The sequence below is a fragment of the Triticum dicoccoides genome, chromosome 3A, assembly GCF_002162155.2.
Source record: "Triticum dicoccoides isolate Atlit2015 ecotype Zavitan chromosome 3A, WEW_v2.0, whole genome shotgun sequence".
In the NCBI taxonomy this organism is placed as follows: domain Eukaryota; kingdom Viridiplantae; phylum Streptophyta; class Magnoliopsida; order Poales; family Poaceae; genus Triticum; species Triticum dicoccoides.
Genome location: NC_041384.1, coordinates 719,931,784 through 719,946,251, shown reverse-complemented (window position 1 = coordinate 719,946,251; position 14,468 = coordinate 719,931,784). Strand labels below are relative to the sequence as shown.

The 14,468-nt window shown below is 47.8% G+C and overlaps 1 protein-coding gene and 1 long non-coding RNA gene across 2 annotated transcripts; both read right to left on the bottom strand.

Annotated features, from left to right (window-relative positions):
- Positions 1 to 329: 329 nt before the first annotated feature.
- LOC119273460 (cysteine-rich and transmembrane domain-containing protein WIH1-like) lies at positions 330 to 1,545 on the bottom strand. Its single transcript, XM_037554606.1, has 3 exons — positions 1,325 to 1,545; positions 1,042 to 1,147; positions 330 to 918 (listed from the first exon to the last, which is right to left on the bottom strand). The coding sequence occupies exons 1-3, from the start codon at positions 1,365 to 1,367 to the stop codon at positions 870 to 872; spliced, it is 198 nt and encodes a 65-aa protein (XP_037410503.1). The 5' UTR covers positions 1,368 to 1,545; the 3' UTR covers positions 330 to 869.
- Positions 1,546 to 12,585: 11,040 nt separating this feature from the next.
- LOC119273459 lies at positions 12,586 to 13,954 on the bottom strand. Its single transcript, XR_005134858.1, has 3 exons — positions 13,166 to 13,954; positions 12,931 to 13,036; positions 12,586 to 12,833 (listed from the first exon to the last, which is right to left on the bottom strand). It is a non-coding gene; the product is annotated as an uncharacterized LOC119273459 (long non-coding RNA).
- Between the last annotated feature and the right edge of the window lie 514 nt (positions 13,955 to 14,468).

The window sequence follows — 14,468 nt, the reverse complement described above, 5'->3', positions numbered from 1 at the left end:
ACAACTGCAAACGTGTAAAGATATGACTCTTTTATCTTTTTTTTCATCCTAACCGTAGAATTAAGATCGTAAGGTTATTTTTAGGAGGTTTTCTAGGATTAATGTGGAGGCTCGTATGGTGCATCCAATTAGTAAAAATAAAAATATAAGATAAGATATATTTAGAATATTTTAAGATAAACAAAATGAAAAAAAGGAACAAACACACAGGAAGCTACTTGGCCTGCTCAATAGTAGTGACGGGAGGGCGGTCTCGCATGAAGCGAGACAAAGCCGTTCCCACTTTTTCATGGCGAAATTCCATGAAGGATTGCAAATTTAGTTCGGGCCATCAAGAGTCCGTGGGCGATCAACGGTGCTACACATGCTCTCTCTTGCTGCCAAACGAGCAATCAGAGATAGACCCTGTTTGTTTAATCAGAGATAGATCCTTTTTTATAGGAGGATAACCCCACTCGATCTGCTTATGATGCATACAACTATATATTTCTCAAAAGAAAAAAGAAAAAAAAACCTCGATCCCACTACTAGTACCACCTCTGCACAAGTGAGTGCTGAACTGATTACGCCTTCACGACTTCCCCCTCTGCAAATAAAAGCTTTCAATTTTTTGCACGGCAGATGTTATCTTTAGTTAGAGGATCCTCAATAGTAGCCGATAATTTGGCGCCTTAAAATTGATTATAGGTGTGGCGCACGGTAGGACATGGACATCACACACGAACCCACGCGTTCTCGGTTATTTCCGCAGAACGTAAAACAACAAACAAACACTGTAATCAAGCAACGACTCTCTGTATGTGTACGTTCTTCAATCTTCATAGGCGCTAGCACCAACGTATTTTGCCGGCAGTGACCTCGCCGGCCGGTTAGTCGCAGCACATCTCGCAGATCCAGCAACAGCACAACGCCGCCAGGCTGAAAAAGACACACCAAATTCAGACACTATATATCAGGCCGGAAATCACTAGCGACAATTAAGCAAGTTACAAAGGAGGTGGTAGTGGGATCGATCGATGGAGCAGCTATCTGCGTACGTACCATCCCTCGATGAATCCCTTCTCGCCCTTGGATTTGGTGCTTCCCCGGCGGCCCTTCTTCCCGCCGCCGGCTTGCCGTTGCTCCGCAGCCGCCGACGGGTAGTAGCCTGCACACGCACACCAACGGGACACGCGTGAGCAAACAAGCCAACGACTTTGGGTACCTTCCCTTAGTTTATCTCATCTGAAGACGACACTTCAGCTAACTGAATCGATGCAGCGAATCCAGCGACAGTTTCAGAAATAAGCATGGAGGTCGAAAATGACGATGGAGATTGATTAACCTGGGGGCGGTGGCGGAGCCTGGTTGTTCCTCTCGTTCTCCATCACCTATCTATCTATCGATCGACCACCTCCGACGTGCGCGTGCGAGGAGAATCGATGCTGTGTCCGGCTCCGGCGAGCGATCGGCCGATGGTTTCAGCTGGATGATGATGGGTGCCTGTCTGCTCTTCTCGACGCCCAAAGGTCCTAGCTATATATACACGCCGCCGGCAAGCTGCTGGCCACCCCCACCGTCGCAACAGGCACGCGGAGAGTACATAGATAGAGCATAGTAGATACTCCCCCACCTTTTCACACCACGCCACGCGGCTGCAGATTGACCATTAGTCGGATTCGATTCGAGGTGACTAGACATCACGTGCCTTTACGAGCTTGACGAATGAAAAGTGTGCTGCTCGAATCAATGGCCGAGGTTTGTTGAGCGGACACACGCGCGCGCGCGCGCGCGCGCGCGCGCCAGTGATCGACATGGTACGCATGTACAGTGATCGAGAAGCTAGCCGGCCATGCACAGGTTGGTGGAAGGGATCGACGGTTCGGGTCACGCCATCGCCGGCTAGCTAACCAGCGAAAATTTATGGGTATGTCTAGGGCACATCTAGATGTGCTCTAGTTATTACACATGTAAGTGAGTGAATCAAGTATAAAGAGAAAAAGAAAAAAAAGAAAGAAAATATTCACACGAATCTCAATGTAAGATCAACGACATATGACTTAGATGTGCAATACTTATGGCACATCTAGATGTGCTTTAGCAAAACTGAAAATTTTATCAGATAGTCCAAGGATAGTGGCACTTGCGAGCTTGCATACTTTTCCTTTTGCGGGGCACTTTTGCCGTTTGGGAGAGTTAGTTTTAGAGTTTTGGACCTCCTACCTATCTGTTAGCATCGACTTAAGGTATAATTCGTAGCCATACGTGTTTAGATGTCGTGACCTTTATAAGATACAAAAATAAGTAGATTGGGGACTAAGTCGGGACTCCAACGGTATAGGTGGATCTTGGTCAAGGATGTCTGGTTGTTTGCTTTTGCAGGTGGAAGTCAACCATAATTCCTTTTTTTTTCTTGCCTTGTAAAAGCATTAGAGAGTTGTGCCATTTTTCATGAGACCTTTTACGGTACATCAAGATAATTTGAACCGTTCATTTTTCTGGTTAGAGGGCCTAGATTAGCCAATACTACTGCAGACTTTCGGTAGTATATTGAATAGTTAAGGGCATTTTCGGTAGTTTATCAATCACATAGGCCGATTCAGGCAAGGCAGATTCATGTGTGCATATGTCAGCCGGAATCGATCTAGCGAAGGGAAGCGATCAACCTGCTGCTGTGTACGTGCACGTTCAACCAACATACATGGATTGCGTCGTACAGCTTGGGGCAGGAACAGTCAGCTTACTTCGTCGTCGTCGTGACAGCGCCGGAAGTAATCCATGATGGCCTGGTAATTTGGATTGAGGTCAAGGCTCCACGGGAGGAAAAGAAGGTCGGCACAGCCACCGCTGCTTGCTGCGTTTCTCATCTGGTGTGTCGTACTGTCGTGTCGCAGTTGTGGTCTGAGGAGAAACCTAGTCGTCCATGCCCGACGGGTCAAGAACGGCCTCTGCGTCGGCGGCGAACTCCATGAGCTCGGCCTCCATCGGAGTCGGGCCAAAGCTGTTGTCGTGGAAGAACTGAACCAGCGCCGATGTCGCAGCTGGCTTCGTCGGGTTTCGACGATGTCGCTGTACTCATCACTTCAGCATCGACAGGAGGTGCTGATGCTCTTGGGCTGCGATCACGGTCCGCCACTTGCGTTTAAACCACGCCGGTACGACCTCATCGCTCCGGCAGCCCAAGCCCCAAGGATCAGTGGCGACGTGGGTTGTAGACGCACCCGTTCGTGCGTTAGAGCTATTTTGTGTCGTTTTGTGCAGGCACTGACTGCAGCGGCGTTGGCATGGCGGAGGATTTGAGCCGGTGCAGTGCATATAGAATTACCAATATGTCCTAAAGCCATAATTTGTTTGATCCACATCAACCGTTGGATCAACTAAATACTACCCATTATATTGGGTAGTATGATGTACCGTAAAAATTCTTTTTTTCATAGAAGGATAGCCAAGCGCCTTTTGTGTGTGGGGGGAATAGCCAAGCGGCTTATACAATCACTTTCATCTAACAACGCTAATCTAAAATACTTAGCACCACTTAAACTGTGTGACCATAGTGACAAGGAATCATCTTGCTTGCTTGGCCAGATCATCAAGGTCACATCTTGACCAAGGTTGGACACCTTCGTCGCACAACCATATCTCCAGATTTTCGGGGTCGCCCTACCCCCGCCTATATCCAAGGAGTATGCGGTTCTGAGAGAAACATCCCCTAGGAAGGATCATCAACAACATGAATTGTGCCCTGGAGACTCTCGCCCTGAGCAGCGACCAGCACTAGCGAGACATTCCACCACTACTCTCCTCTTGCTAGCCGCACCACAACAGGCCATGTGCACACCAAACAGAGAAGTTATATCTCTAAAATGATGCGTTGGGTTATTACACCATTGCATGGTCACCGCCGAGGGATTCCGAACCCGAGTTCCAGGCCAAGAATTGCATAGATTTGCCATGAAGTTAGGATGTGTTGGGGAACGTGACCTTGGATACTATGGTCAATGTTTCTTGACACTTCTTTTCTCACTCCCAATTTTTAGCTTTAGCTTTTCAGTCATAAGTTAGTCGGTGTATCAGGTGAAAACTCAAATTCGATGAAAATCTGAAAACTCTAAGCCCTAACCATCAGATCATGGATGGACAGCCTTGATGCGAGGTAGGATGACGTTTAGCCACTGAACATTCATTTTTTGCAGAAAGCCCCCTATCTTGTCCCCGTAATGCAGTGACTAACTATGTCTCCTACTTTTGAGCTTGGGTTGCAGCCTTGCATCTTTGGGAAATCCAATGCCCCGAGGAAAATAAAATCGCAACGCTAGCCGGCGACAGGCAACACGACGACGATAACCCTCTTCGCATTAATCCATGTGCCCTACAAGACACCCTCAATAATTCTTCTTGTGCGTTGCCCAGTGTGGCAATCAACGATACGACAGCGCCACTCAACCCCACACGTCACTGCTTCCTTGATGATTTCATAACGGTGCCATCCCGCCTTAGACCGCACTTAAGTGGCCCCACACATCTCCTGCCACACGCTATGTCCCCTTACGTAATAATTTTCTGTCAAAATTGGTTCAACTTCATTGAGCAATGAATTACTGAATCCAAATTGAAAATAACATCAGATTCCATCTGTAACAAAAATAAGTAACCAAGGTTGTGAGAGGATTTGGTATCAGCCATTGGTACCCAAGAATCATAGCCAAGCATGTCTGACTTAGAGTATTATTGGGCACCAAGTGCGCTGGTAAAGATTTTTGTTGTCATGCGTAACTACTGTCAATTTTTTAGGTAGTAGGGGGTGCTACACCATTGCATGGTCACCGCCAAATAATGTGTCCACGAATTTTGCAACACAAGTCTAGTTAGCAACAAAGAATTTCAATCATCGGATTCTTGATTCTAATCGCTGTCTTATTTCAGTATTTTACAGTATGATCAAACATAATTTTCTCTGTCAAAGATTTCATCTGCTAACTCTTTTTTATATAAACGTGGAATGCTGTCTATGGACCTAACATGTGGGTGTACGAATGAGCCATGAGTTATAGCCCTTGCAGCACAAACATGGCGATTGCAATGTAAAGATTCACAGGTATTTATGATCTGTGTTTCAAACTGGTACCGTCTTGGTCTTTAAAAGGTGCCCCTCCTTCTCGATGTCTTTTCACATATGTCTTCACAAAGATAGGGCCCAAATATACCACTCTGTGTGTAACCTAGAGCTGAGCATCATCTAGATTGGTTATTTCAAAATTCTTGTATGAGATTTTAAAATTAGATAGCATGTCTTCTTGTTCTCAGTACGTAGGAGTAGGGGGCATGAGGAAGTTTGTAAAATCAAGGTCGTGGCTCAGAAGTGCAAAATTCTGCCATGATGGATTTCCAATTGGTACAAATCCTGATGGTACTCGAACCATTTGGGGCTCCATATGGAAGTCTCAAGTACCACTAAAAATGCGGATCATGGCTTGGCGAACAGCGGTGGGATCACTAGCCGAAACTGCTCCATGGACGATACTGGTGCCCGACGTGTGCACGATATGTAAATTCAGCGTCCTGTGTTGTTTCACTCATACACATGTACGACCTGATTTAACCATCGTCTGTGAATCGTCCTGGTTTTATCGTGTGCATAGTATAGCTCATCACTAGCCACTAACTTGGCCAAGAATCGGCGTCATATTCCAAGTAACAGTACTTTCCCGGCGTGTGGGGGAAGGAGAGAGAAATTAGTTTCCATGCACTTGTTGCATGCATGCATGCTCGTCAAGTGTGGGAGGTCCTTCATATTGTTTGGCCACTACCAGATGATTCGATGCTAAGGGACACCGGCAAAGATTGGGTACTCCAGCTTTTGGCAAATTGTTCAGAGCAGGTTAGAGACCTTGTGATTATGACTATGTGGCAGATTTGACAGCTGCGCGATGACATTATGCATGGGAAGAGTGAGTGCTCAGTACATGCAACTATTGACTACTTAGACAGATACTATTAATCTCTGAATCTTGTGAAGAAGTATAGCATGGAGGATATTATCAAAGGAAAGATGCCATCTATTGTGCACATCCGAGTAAAAATTACCAACACTAACCAAACTCCATCTAAGCGTTGGCCTCCACCAACAGCGCGATGGGTGGCGCTCTCTGTGGACGAATCTTTCTCTGCTCAGGAGGGCCACACGTCGGCCGGGATGGTGCTATGGAGGGAGAAATAGTTTGATGATATTTGCGGCTTATAGGTATATCTTGTATTGTAACGACGCCTTAGAAGCGGAGATTCATGCTTTAATGCAGGATATAGTAGCACACGCTCCTCAAAAAAAAAAAGAATCTAGTAGCACATCACCTGGCTCATTATAGATGTATCAATGCTTGTACTGCAGTATGGTTCCCTCCGTTATGTGAGGACTTGTTATGTTGAGATTGTAACCCGATCATTATGGAATAGAACTCTCTTTAGCCTCGCAAAAAAAAAAATTGGTACATAAGCTACCATAAGTACCTTGAGCTCAACTCCCTTGCACAATGGCTCTATCTCTTTCTTGGTCCGATTGATAGTGCCTTTAGGGCTGAGGAGACGAAGGGTAGGAGGTAGGGCGCAGACGCAATGCCGTCTCGTATCCCACGTCATATTCTTCCTCTCCCACAACTTCAATTTTTGAAGCTCACAACCGTTGGAGAAGACATGATGTGTGGAACACCGACGCCTCCACGACCTGCACTTTTTTCTAAACTAGGTTAGAAAAATGTCGTTCGCTTTTAGATGCACAAGAGTGGACTGGGTTCAGTTATTGCTAGGCTCGCAAGCCGAAAATGTGCGAGTAAAAACCATGTTGCTGCTGTGGCGTTCTGCGTAGCTGATATATTTTGTGTGGTGCCTATCTTTCCATCCGTGCATGTATGGATCAACGAAATTATTCACAAGAATTGTAAACAGGGGAATGGACTGGCCTAACTTGTCCGTGCGATACTGCGCGGCGTGGTGGATTGGTTGATGCGTGAATGGTTGCTTTCACATCTATTGGCTGGTGCCACACAGCGCTGCGCTCGGGCGCCGGCAGCCTCGACCCACATGGGCACGACGCGCTGGCAAGTATACCTGGTCAAACCTCAGGCCGGGACGGGCTTCGGGTCGGGCCTAGCCAAGCCCGAGCCAAAAAACCTGGGCCCGAGCCCGGCCCGGCCATCGGGCCTAGTTTTTGGGCCCAAGCCTGGCCCAAACATGCAAAAGCCCGCCGGACCTGGGGCCTCGGGCCGGGCCCCTTCAGAAAACTGCAAAAATGACGGGCCCGGGCCCGGCCCAGCCAGGCCACCGGGCTCAAAATCTAGGCCCGAGCCCGGCCCGGGAGCAGCGTCGGGTCAGGCGGGGTCAGGCTTTTTCGGGCCGGGCTGCCCATGGCCAGGTCTATTGGCAAGGAAAGGAAAGAAGTCTGCATCCAAGCTGAGTCTCGTTGCGGGACACGGGCCCACACACAAGGCAGAGGAGCAACGGGGACACTTGGAATCCGTCGAGCGAAGTGGGAGCAACGGCACCACCGCTGCATATGAAACTATATCTTGCCTACTGTGAGTGTGAGACGAAGTAAAACTCGATCCTCATAAATCCATATTGTGCCGGCCATCTGGCGGTCGCCTACTGCGAGACGGTACCTGGTGTTTTTCCTTTCTAATACATATACATGTACTTTTTTTCAATACGGGTTGTACATTTTTTATACATCTAGAACCATTTTCAGATAAACGTTAAATGTTTTTCAAACTCTTGTTTTGAATTAATATTTTGAATACATGATAAACATTTTTCATAAACACGTTGAACATTTTCTTTAATGGTGCGTGTGCGTAGCATTTTTCTTAACTATGTGAACATTTCTTTTACATTCCCTAAATATTTTTAAAAAATGTTATGAACATATTTTGAAACGCATGAACATTTTTCTAAATGTCCCAGGAAACATATTTTTTATGAATTACACTAATTTTTTAATTGTCAAACCTTTTAAAATGAACTATCAGTTTTCTAAAAGTTGCACAGACTAATTTTTACACTGCATTAACATTTTTATAATGTGCAGTGGACATTTTATAAAATTTTAACTAAATTAAGTTTTGAAATATATGTATTTAGAATATTTCTAAAATATAAAAAATATAAAATGAACAAACACGCAGGAAGCTACTTGGCCAGCCCAATAGTAGTGACGGGAGGAAACCCTTATGGAGACCTCCTTCGGTCTCTCATGAAGGGAGACAAAGCCATTCCCATTTATTCATGGCAAAATTCCTGCAAGGATTGCAAATTTAATTCGGCCTGTCAAGAGTTCGAGACCGATCAATGATGTTATACATGCTCTCTCTTGAGTTTGAAAAAAAAAACATCCTCACTATTGCTGCCAAATGAGCAACCGGAGATAGACCCTTCTTTTAGAGGAGGCCCAGTCAATCTTCAACTTTATGATGCGCACAAGTCGATTATCTAGCAATTAGAGATGGACATGACTATTACTTCCTCTGCACAGGTGACTGTTGATCCGATGTTGACGTGAAAGTTTGTGTCCCCATTCCCTTCAGATCTTTGGCAGTTGATGTATCTTTCAAGGAGAACTTCTGGCTGGCTTTTGGTGTGGCGGCTTTGACATTTTCTTTTGCATTGTTCTGTGGCTTGGCCTGGCTTTTTCAACTCTCTGAATTAAGGGTGATGAATTGCAAGTCCGTTTTGTGTGGGCTGATGCTCCGCCGATGTAGCTTCGGAGATTTATAGAACTCGTCTAAATGGGTGAGTGGCTATTGCGGTCTTTAAAGCTTAGTATGGCAAGGCCATTTGCAGATGTCGCTCTTCTTTGTTGTTGGTTCAATGCAATTACGTACAAGTCCGCTTCAATAGAAGCCCTTAAAATCCTGCTGCTATGGCAACAAGAGTTATCCATTTCATAGGCGAGGGTGGGGAGAAGCAAGCCGGAACCTCTGACCGAAGAAACAAGAAGACTAGTATATTTTTAATATAATTTACTTTTTACCAGTCGTTCTACATGCAGTTGTCTATCCATTACTGGTCTTTATTTTCCTCAATACTATTAATCAGATATAAGATGTCCTTGAAATAGCTTTCGCCCCACTTTATAGATAAAGCAACAACCGAACAAAGTACATGGCCGAACGATACATGGTGGAGAGGTAGCCCTCATACAAAGCTGACCCCAGAATAAACGGATCACATACAATGTGAAGGAAATATGCCCTATATGCAATAATAAAGTTGTTATTTATATTTCTTTATATCATGATAAATGTTCATTATCCATGCTAGAATTGTATTAACCGGAAACTTAGTACATGTGTGAATACATAGACAAACAAAGTATCACTAGTATGCTTCTACTTGACTAGCTTGTTAATCAAAGATGGTTATGTTTCCTAACCATAGACATGAGTTGTCATTTGATTAACGGGATCACATCATTAGAGAATGATATGATTGACTTGACCCATCCGTTAGCTTAGCACGATGATCGTTTAGTTTACTGCTATTGCTTTCTCCATAACTTATACATGTTCCTATGACTATGAGATTATGCAACTCCCGAATACCGTAGGAACACTTAGTGTGCTATCAAACATCACAATGTAACTGGGTGACTATAAAGATGCTCTATAGGCGTCTCTGATAGTGTTTGTTGAGTTGGCATAGATCGAGATTAGGATTTGTCACTCAGTGTATCGGAGAGGTATCTCTAGGCCCTCTCGGTAATGCACATCACTATAAGCCTTGCAAGCAATGTAACTAATGAGTTAGTTATGGGATGTAGCATTACGGAACGAGTAAAGAGACTTGTCAGTAACGACATTGAACTAGGTATTGAGATACCGACGATCAAATCTCGGGCAAGTAACATACCGATGACAAAAGAAACAACGTATGTTGTTATGTGGTTTGACCGATAAAGATCTTCGTAGAATATGTAGGAACCAATATGAGCATCCAGGTTTCGCTATTGGTTATTGACCAGAGATGAGTTTCGGTCATGTCTACATAGTTCTCGAACCCGTAGGGTCCGCACGCTTAACGTTCGGTGACGATTGGTATTATGAGTTTATGTGTTTTGATGTACTGAAGGTAGTTCGGAGTCCCGGATATGATCAAGGACATGACGAGGAGTCTCGGAATGGTCGAGACATAAATATCGATATATTGAAAGCCTATGTTTGGACATGGAAATGATTTCGGGTGAGTTCAGGCATATAACGGAGTACTGGGAGGTGAACCCCCTGGGATATGGGCCTTATTGGGCCATAGTGAGAGAGAGAGGAGAAGGGAGCCTAGGAGGGGTGCCCCCCCTTTCCTTTCCCCTTTCTCCCCCTTCCTTCCTCTCCTAATCCAACTAGGGAAGGGGGGGGGAATCCTACTCCCGGTGGGAGTAGGACTTCCCTTGGGCGCGCCATAGAGGGGTCGGCGCTCCCCCACCTCCACTCCTTTGTATACGGGGGAGGGGTGCACCCCATAGACACACAAGTTGATTGTTTAGCCGTGTGCGGTGCTCCACCTCGGTCATATCATTGCAGTGCTTAGGCGAAGCCTTGTGCCAGTAGCTTCATCATCACCGTCGTGCTGACGAAACTCTCCCTCGACACTCAGCTGGATCTAGAGTTCGCGGGACGTCACCGAGCTGAACGTGTGCAGATCGCGGAGGTGTTGTACCTTTGGTTCTAGGATCGGTCGGATCGTGAAGACGTACGACTACATCAACCGCGTTGTCATAACGCTTCCGCTTACGGTATACAAGGGTACGTGGACAACACTCTTCCCCTCTCGTTGCTATGCATCACCTAGATGAATCTTGTGTGTGCGCAGGATTTTTTTTTAAATTACTGCGTTCCCAACACAATAGTGCCTACAAGAAAGCACAAGAGGACCCGAGTACAACGCCACGCTATGCCATATACATCTAAGTTCCACGACAACGCCCTCAGGAGAGATGCTGGCGCCAAGCGTCGCCGCTGTCGAGTCCACGATGGACAAAGGTTTTCACCTGGAACACGGGCATGGATGGGAATACCATGATGATATCTTCAAGAAGAGAGCGACGCCCTCGAGCGTCACCATCGTCGGCGTCAGAGCGCAGAGCTTTTGCTTGGTAGTTCTCGCTTGTCCCCACGGGGTCTTTAGAGGAAGCATGACGAGCTCAAGTTCCCAGATCTGGATCGAGGCGCCCCCACGGAGACTGAGAGCGCGCTCAAGCTACCTTGCGCCAAGCCTCTCGCCGCCCACATGACCAAGAGACAATGCCACCACCACTGTCATGGTGCCCGCCGGAGAGCCAACCATGCGGACCACCTCTAGGGCCGCCGCCCCGGCATCCATGGCACGAGACATAGCCGACCGTCCGCTTCACTGTGCACAAACCACGGTTTGTGGCATCAGCCCCCAGGCCAGGGTCAGCGCCACCACCGTAGGGGCACCCACACCTGAAGTCCCATCCAATCCAGGTAGACCGGGGGGGGGGAGGGGGGACATGGCCCAGTGGCTACCGACGACCATCATCGAGCCATCAATACAGACGACGCCAAATCCACGGCCTATGGGACAGATCCAACTGCCGGCACAATGCTGTCCCGACCACCACCGCCATGGTCCTTCATAAACTCCATAACGAGAAGATGCCCCCCAATCAAACCGCACGCTCCTATCTTGACCGGAACGGAGGTGGCCCAGAGCCGTGCACTGACTCCAGGGTGACTGAACGCCAGACGTTGCGCGAGGAGCGACGAGCCATTGGCAGGAGGACTGCGTCAAACTCCTACACCGGAGGCCAGTCCGCGTTGCCAGCCAACTACCAGCCAATGCACCAGGGGGGATGCCGCCCCATCAGATCTGGGTATCCCGGAGCCAAATGGAAGGTAGCCAGCAGCCGGGAGTTTGCCCACCGAGCATCTGCAACCATGGTGCCTGCCCCGCACCCCCTCGGTTCTCCACACAACGTTCCGCCACCGCCACCCGAGGCCAAGGCGTCCACCGTCCACCCGCTAACCTGCCTCCACCTGCCCGTGAGAACAGCCGCCGGCTACCTTGCTGCCAGCAGCCACCGCCCGACGCCCAGGAAGCGCCAGGTCGTGCCGCGCATAGCCCTCGTCACAGAAGCACCCCACGCGCCAGATCCACGCCGCTAGAGCTCGCCCCGCACGATCCGCCACCGTCCATGCCGCCACCTTGCCAGTGGTCTCCAACGCGCCCACGCGGCGTCGCGTTGTACCCCAGCCAGAGAGGAGGCCCGCGCCACACCTCTGCCTACGGGGGATCGAGAGGGCCCGCCGCCGCCAGCCCGGGCGAGCTTTGCCCGGCCAGGCCCTTTGGCGGCGGCGGGAGTGGACGAGGGAGGGTGGGGAACTCGGCAGCGGCCGCCTAGGGTTCCCTCCCCGCCGCGCAGGTGCGGCGTGGGAGGGAGAGGGGAGGGGGAATGACGCTTCTGGCTCGTGGGATTAGTGTTTCGGGGACAGCTATAAGATGTCTTTAAGTGTCTTTATTAAAAAAAGTTATAAGCAGAAAAAAGCTTTCATTTTTGCACGGCAGATGTTATCTTTAATTAGAGGATCTTCAAGAGTAGCCCGATAATTTGGTGCCTTAAAATTGATTATAGGTTTGAGGAACGGTACAAGGACATCACACGCGCGCGGGTTCTCGGTTAGTTACGCAGAACCTAAAACAACAAACAAACAAACAAACACTGTAATTAAGCAGCGACTCTCTCTGTATGTGTACGTTCTTCAACGCAGGTACTAGCACCAACGGCAGCGACGTCGCCGGCCGGTTAGTCGCAGCACATCTCACAGATCCAGCAGCAGCACAGCGCCGCCAGGCTGAAAAACACAGACCAAATTCAGACCATTATCAGGCTGGAAATCACTAAGGACAGTTAAGCAAGTTACAAAGGAGGTGGTAGTGGGGCGTACGTACCATCCTTCGATGAATCCCTTCTCGCCCCTGGATTTGGTGCTCCCCCGGCGCGACTTCTTCCCGCCACCGGCTTGACGTTGCTCCGCAGCCGCAGATGGGTAGTAGCCTGCACGCACACACCAACGGCACGCGCATGAGCAAACAAGCCAACAACTAATTGAATCGATGCAGCGAATCCAGCGACAGTTTCAGAAATAAGCATGGAGGTCGAAAATGGCGATCGAAATTAATTAACCTGGGGGTAGCGGCGGCGCCTGGTTGTTCCTGTCGTTCTCCATCACGTATCTATCTATCTATCTATCTAACGACCAGCTTCGGACGTGCTCGTCGCCGTTTGGAGAACCGATGCTGTGGCCGGCGATCGATCGATCCACGGGATTCAGCTGACTGATGATGGGTGCTTCTCGACGCCCCAAGTTCGTATCTATATACACACATCCACACCCACCGCCAAAGAGATGCTCATAGACAAGAGGGACGCGGAGATCACATAAAGATAGAGCATACTAGTATAGTACACAAGGTTCTCTGCCCACCTTTCCTCACCACGCCACGCGGTTGCTGATACGGATTGACCATCAGCCGGATTCGATTCGGTTTTTGTAATGCGGCCAGGGAAAACATTATCTGGCTATAGATGGAGCGTTCGTTGTCGCGAAAGATCAAGGTGGTGTCGACTGTCGAGAACTCGAGATATAATACTAGATAGTGCTCCTCAGTAAATGGTTATTCAAACTTGGAGTATGAAACACACTCGCAAGTTCAAAAGCCCCAGTACTGGCGGCGGAGGTCCTCCATGCACTCCTCGTCGGCCGCGATGTGTTCCCTCGTCACCCTGTCCTCCATGACCACGGCCGTACCCGTCCCCATATCTAGAAGCAATCGCGTGAGAACTTCTTAGTCAAGCATGTTTGACTTAGAGTGTTGGGCACCACGTGCGCTGAAAAAGATTTGTGTTGTATCACTGCGAAAATAGCATGCTATAGTGTCGCTAGTAGCATGCTATAGTATGTAGAGAATTGTCTCGCTAAATTGATTAATGTATAATATCTCGTTAATGGCACAGTACTATACCACGCTATAGTACGTTAACATCATATTTTTAAGGGCGACGCTATTTTGTATAGTGCGCTTATGATCTATGTATAACTACTACCAATTTGTAAGTAGTTGGGGTGTTACGCCTTCTCTCTAACTCCAATCATAACTTGCTAGCTGTCTAATCCTCTAAGGATTACTTTAAGCCATTCATAGATGTAGCATTATTCTAATCCTACACCTACGTACCATCTAGGTAAACTTACTTAAACTTCGTAATTTACTTCTCTCTTCCCCCCGAATTTCATGTGGTGGGGTCCGGGCCATTTTTTTTCTTCCAATCAAATCACCCAAACCAGTTTTCACGTAGTTTTACGTACAATAATTGCCTGGGTGTAGCAAAGCCCCAATACGCACGGAGCAATGCTACACATACGTAATGTTACGTTCACGTAAAAGCTGATGTGGGGTTTGTTAATTGGGCCAGGATTTGCAGCTGG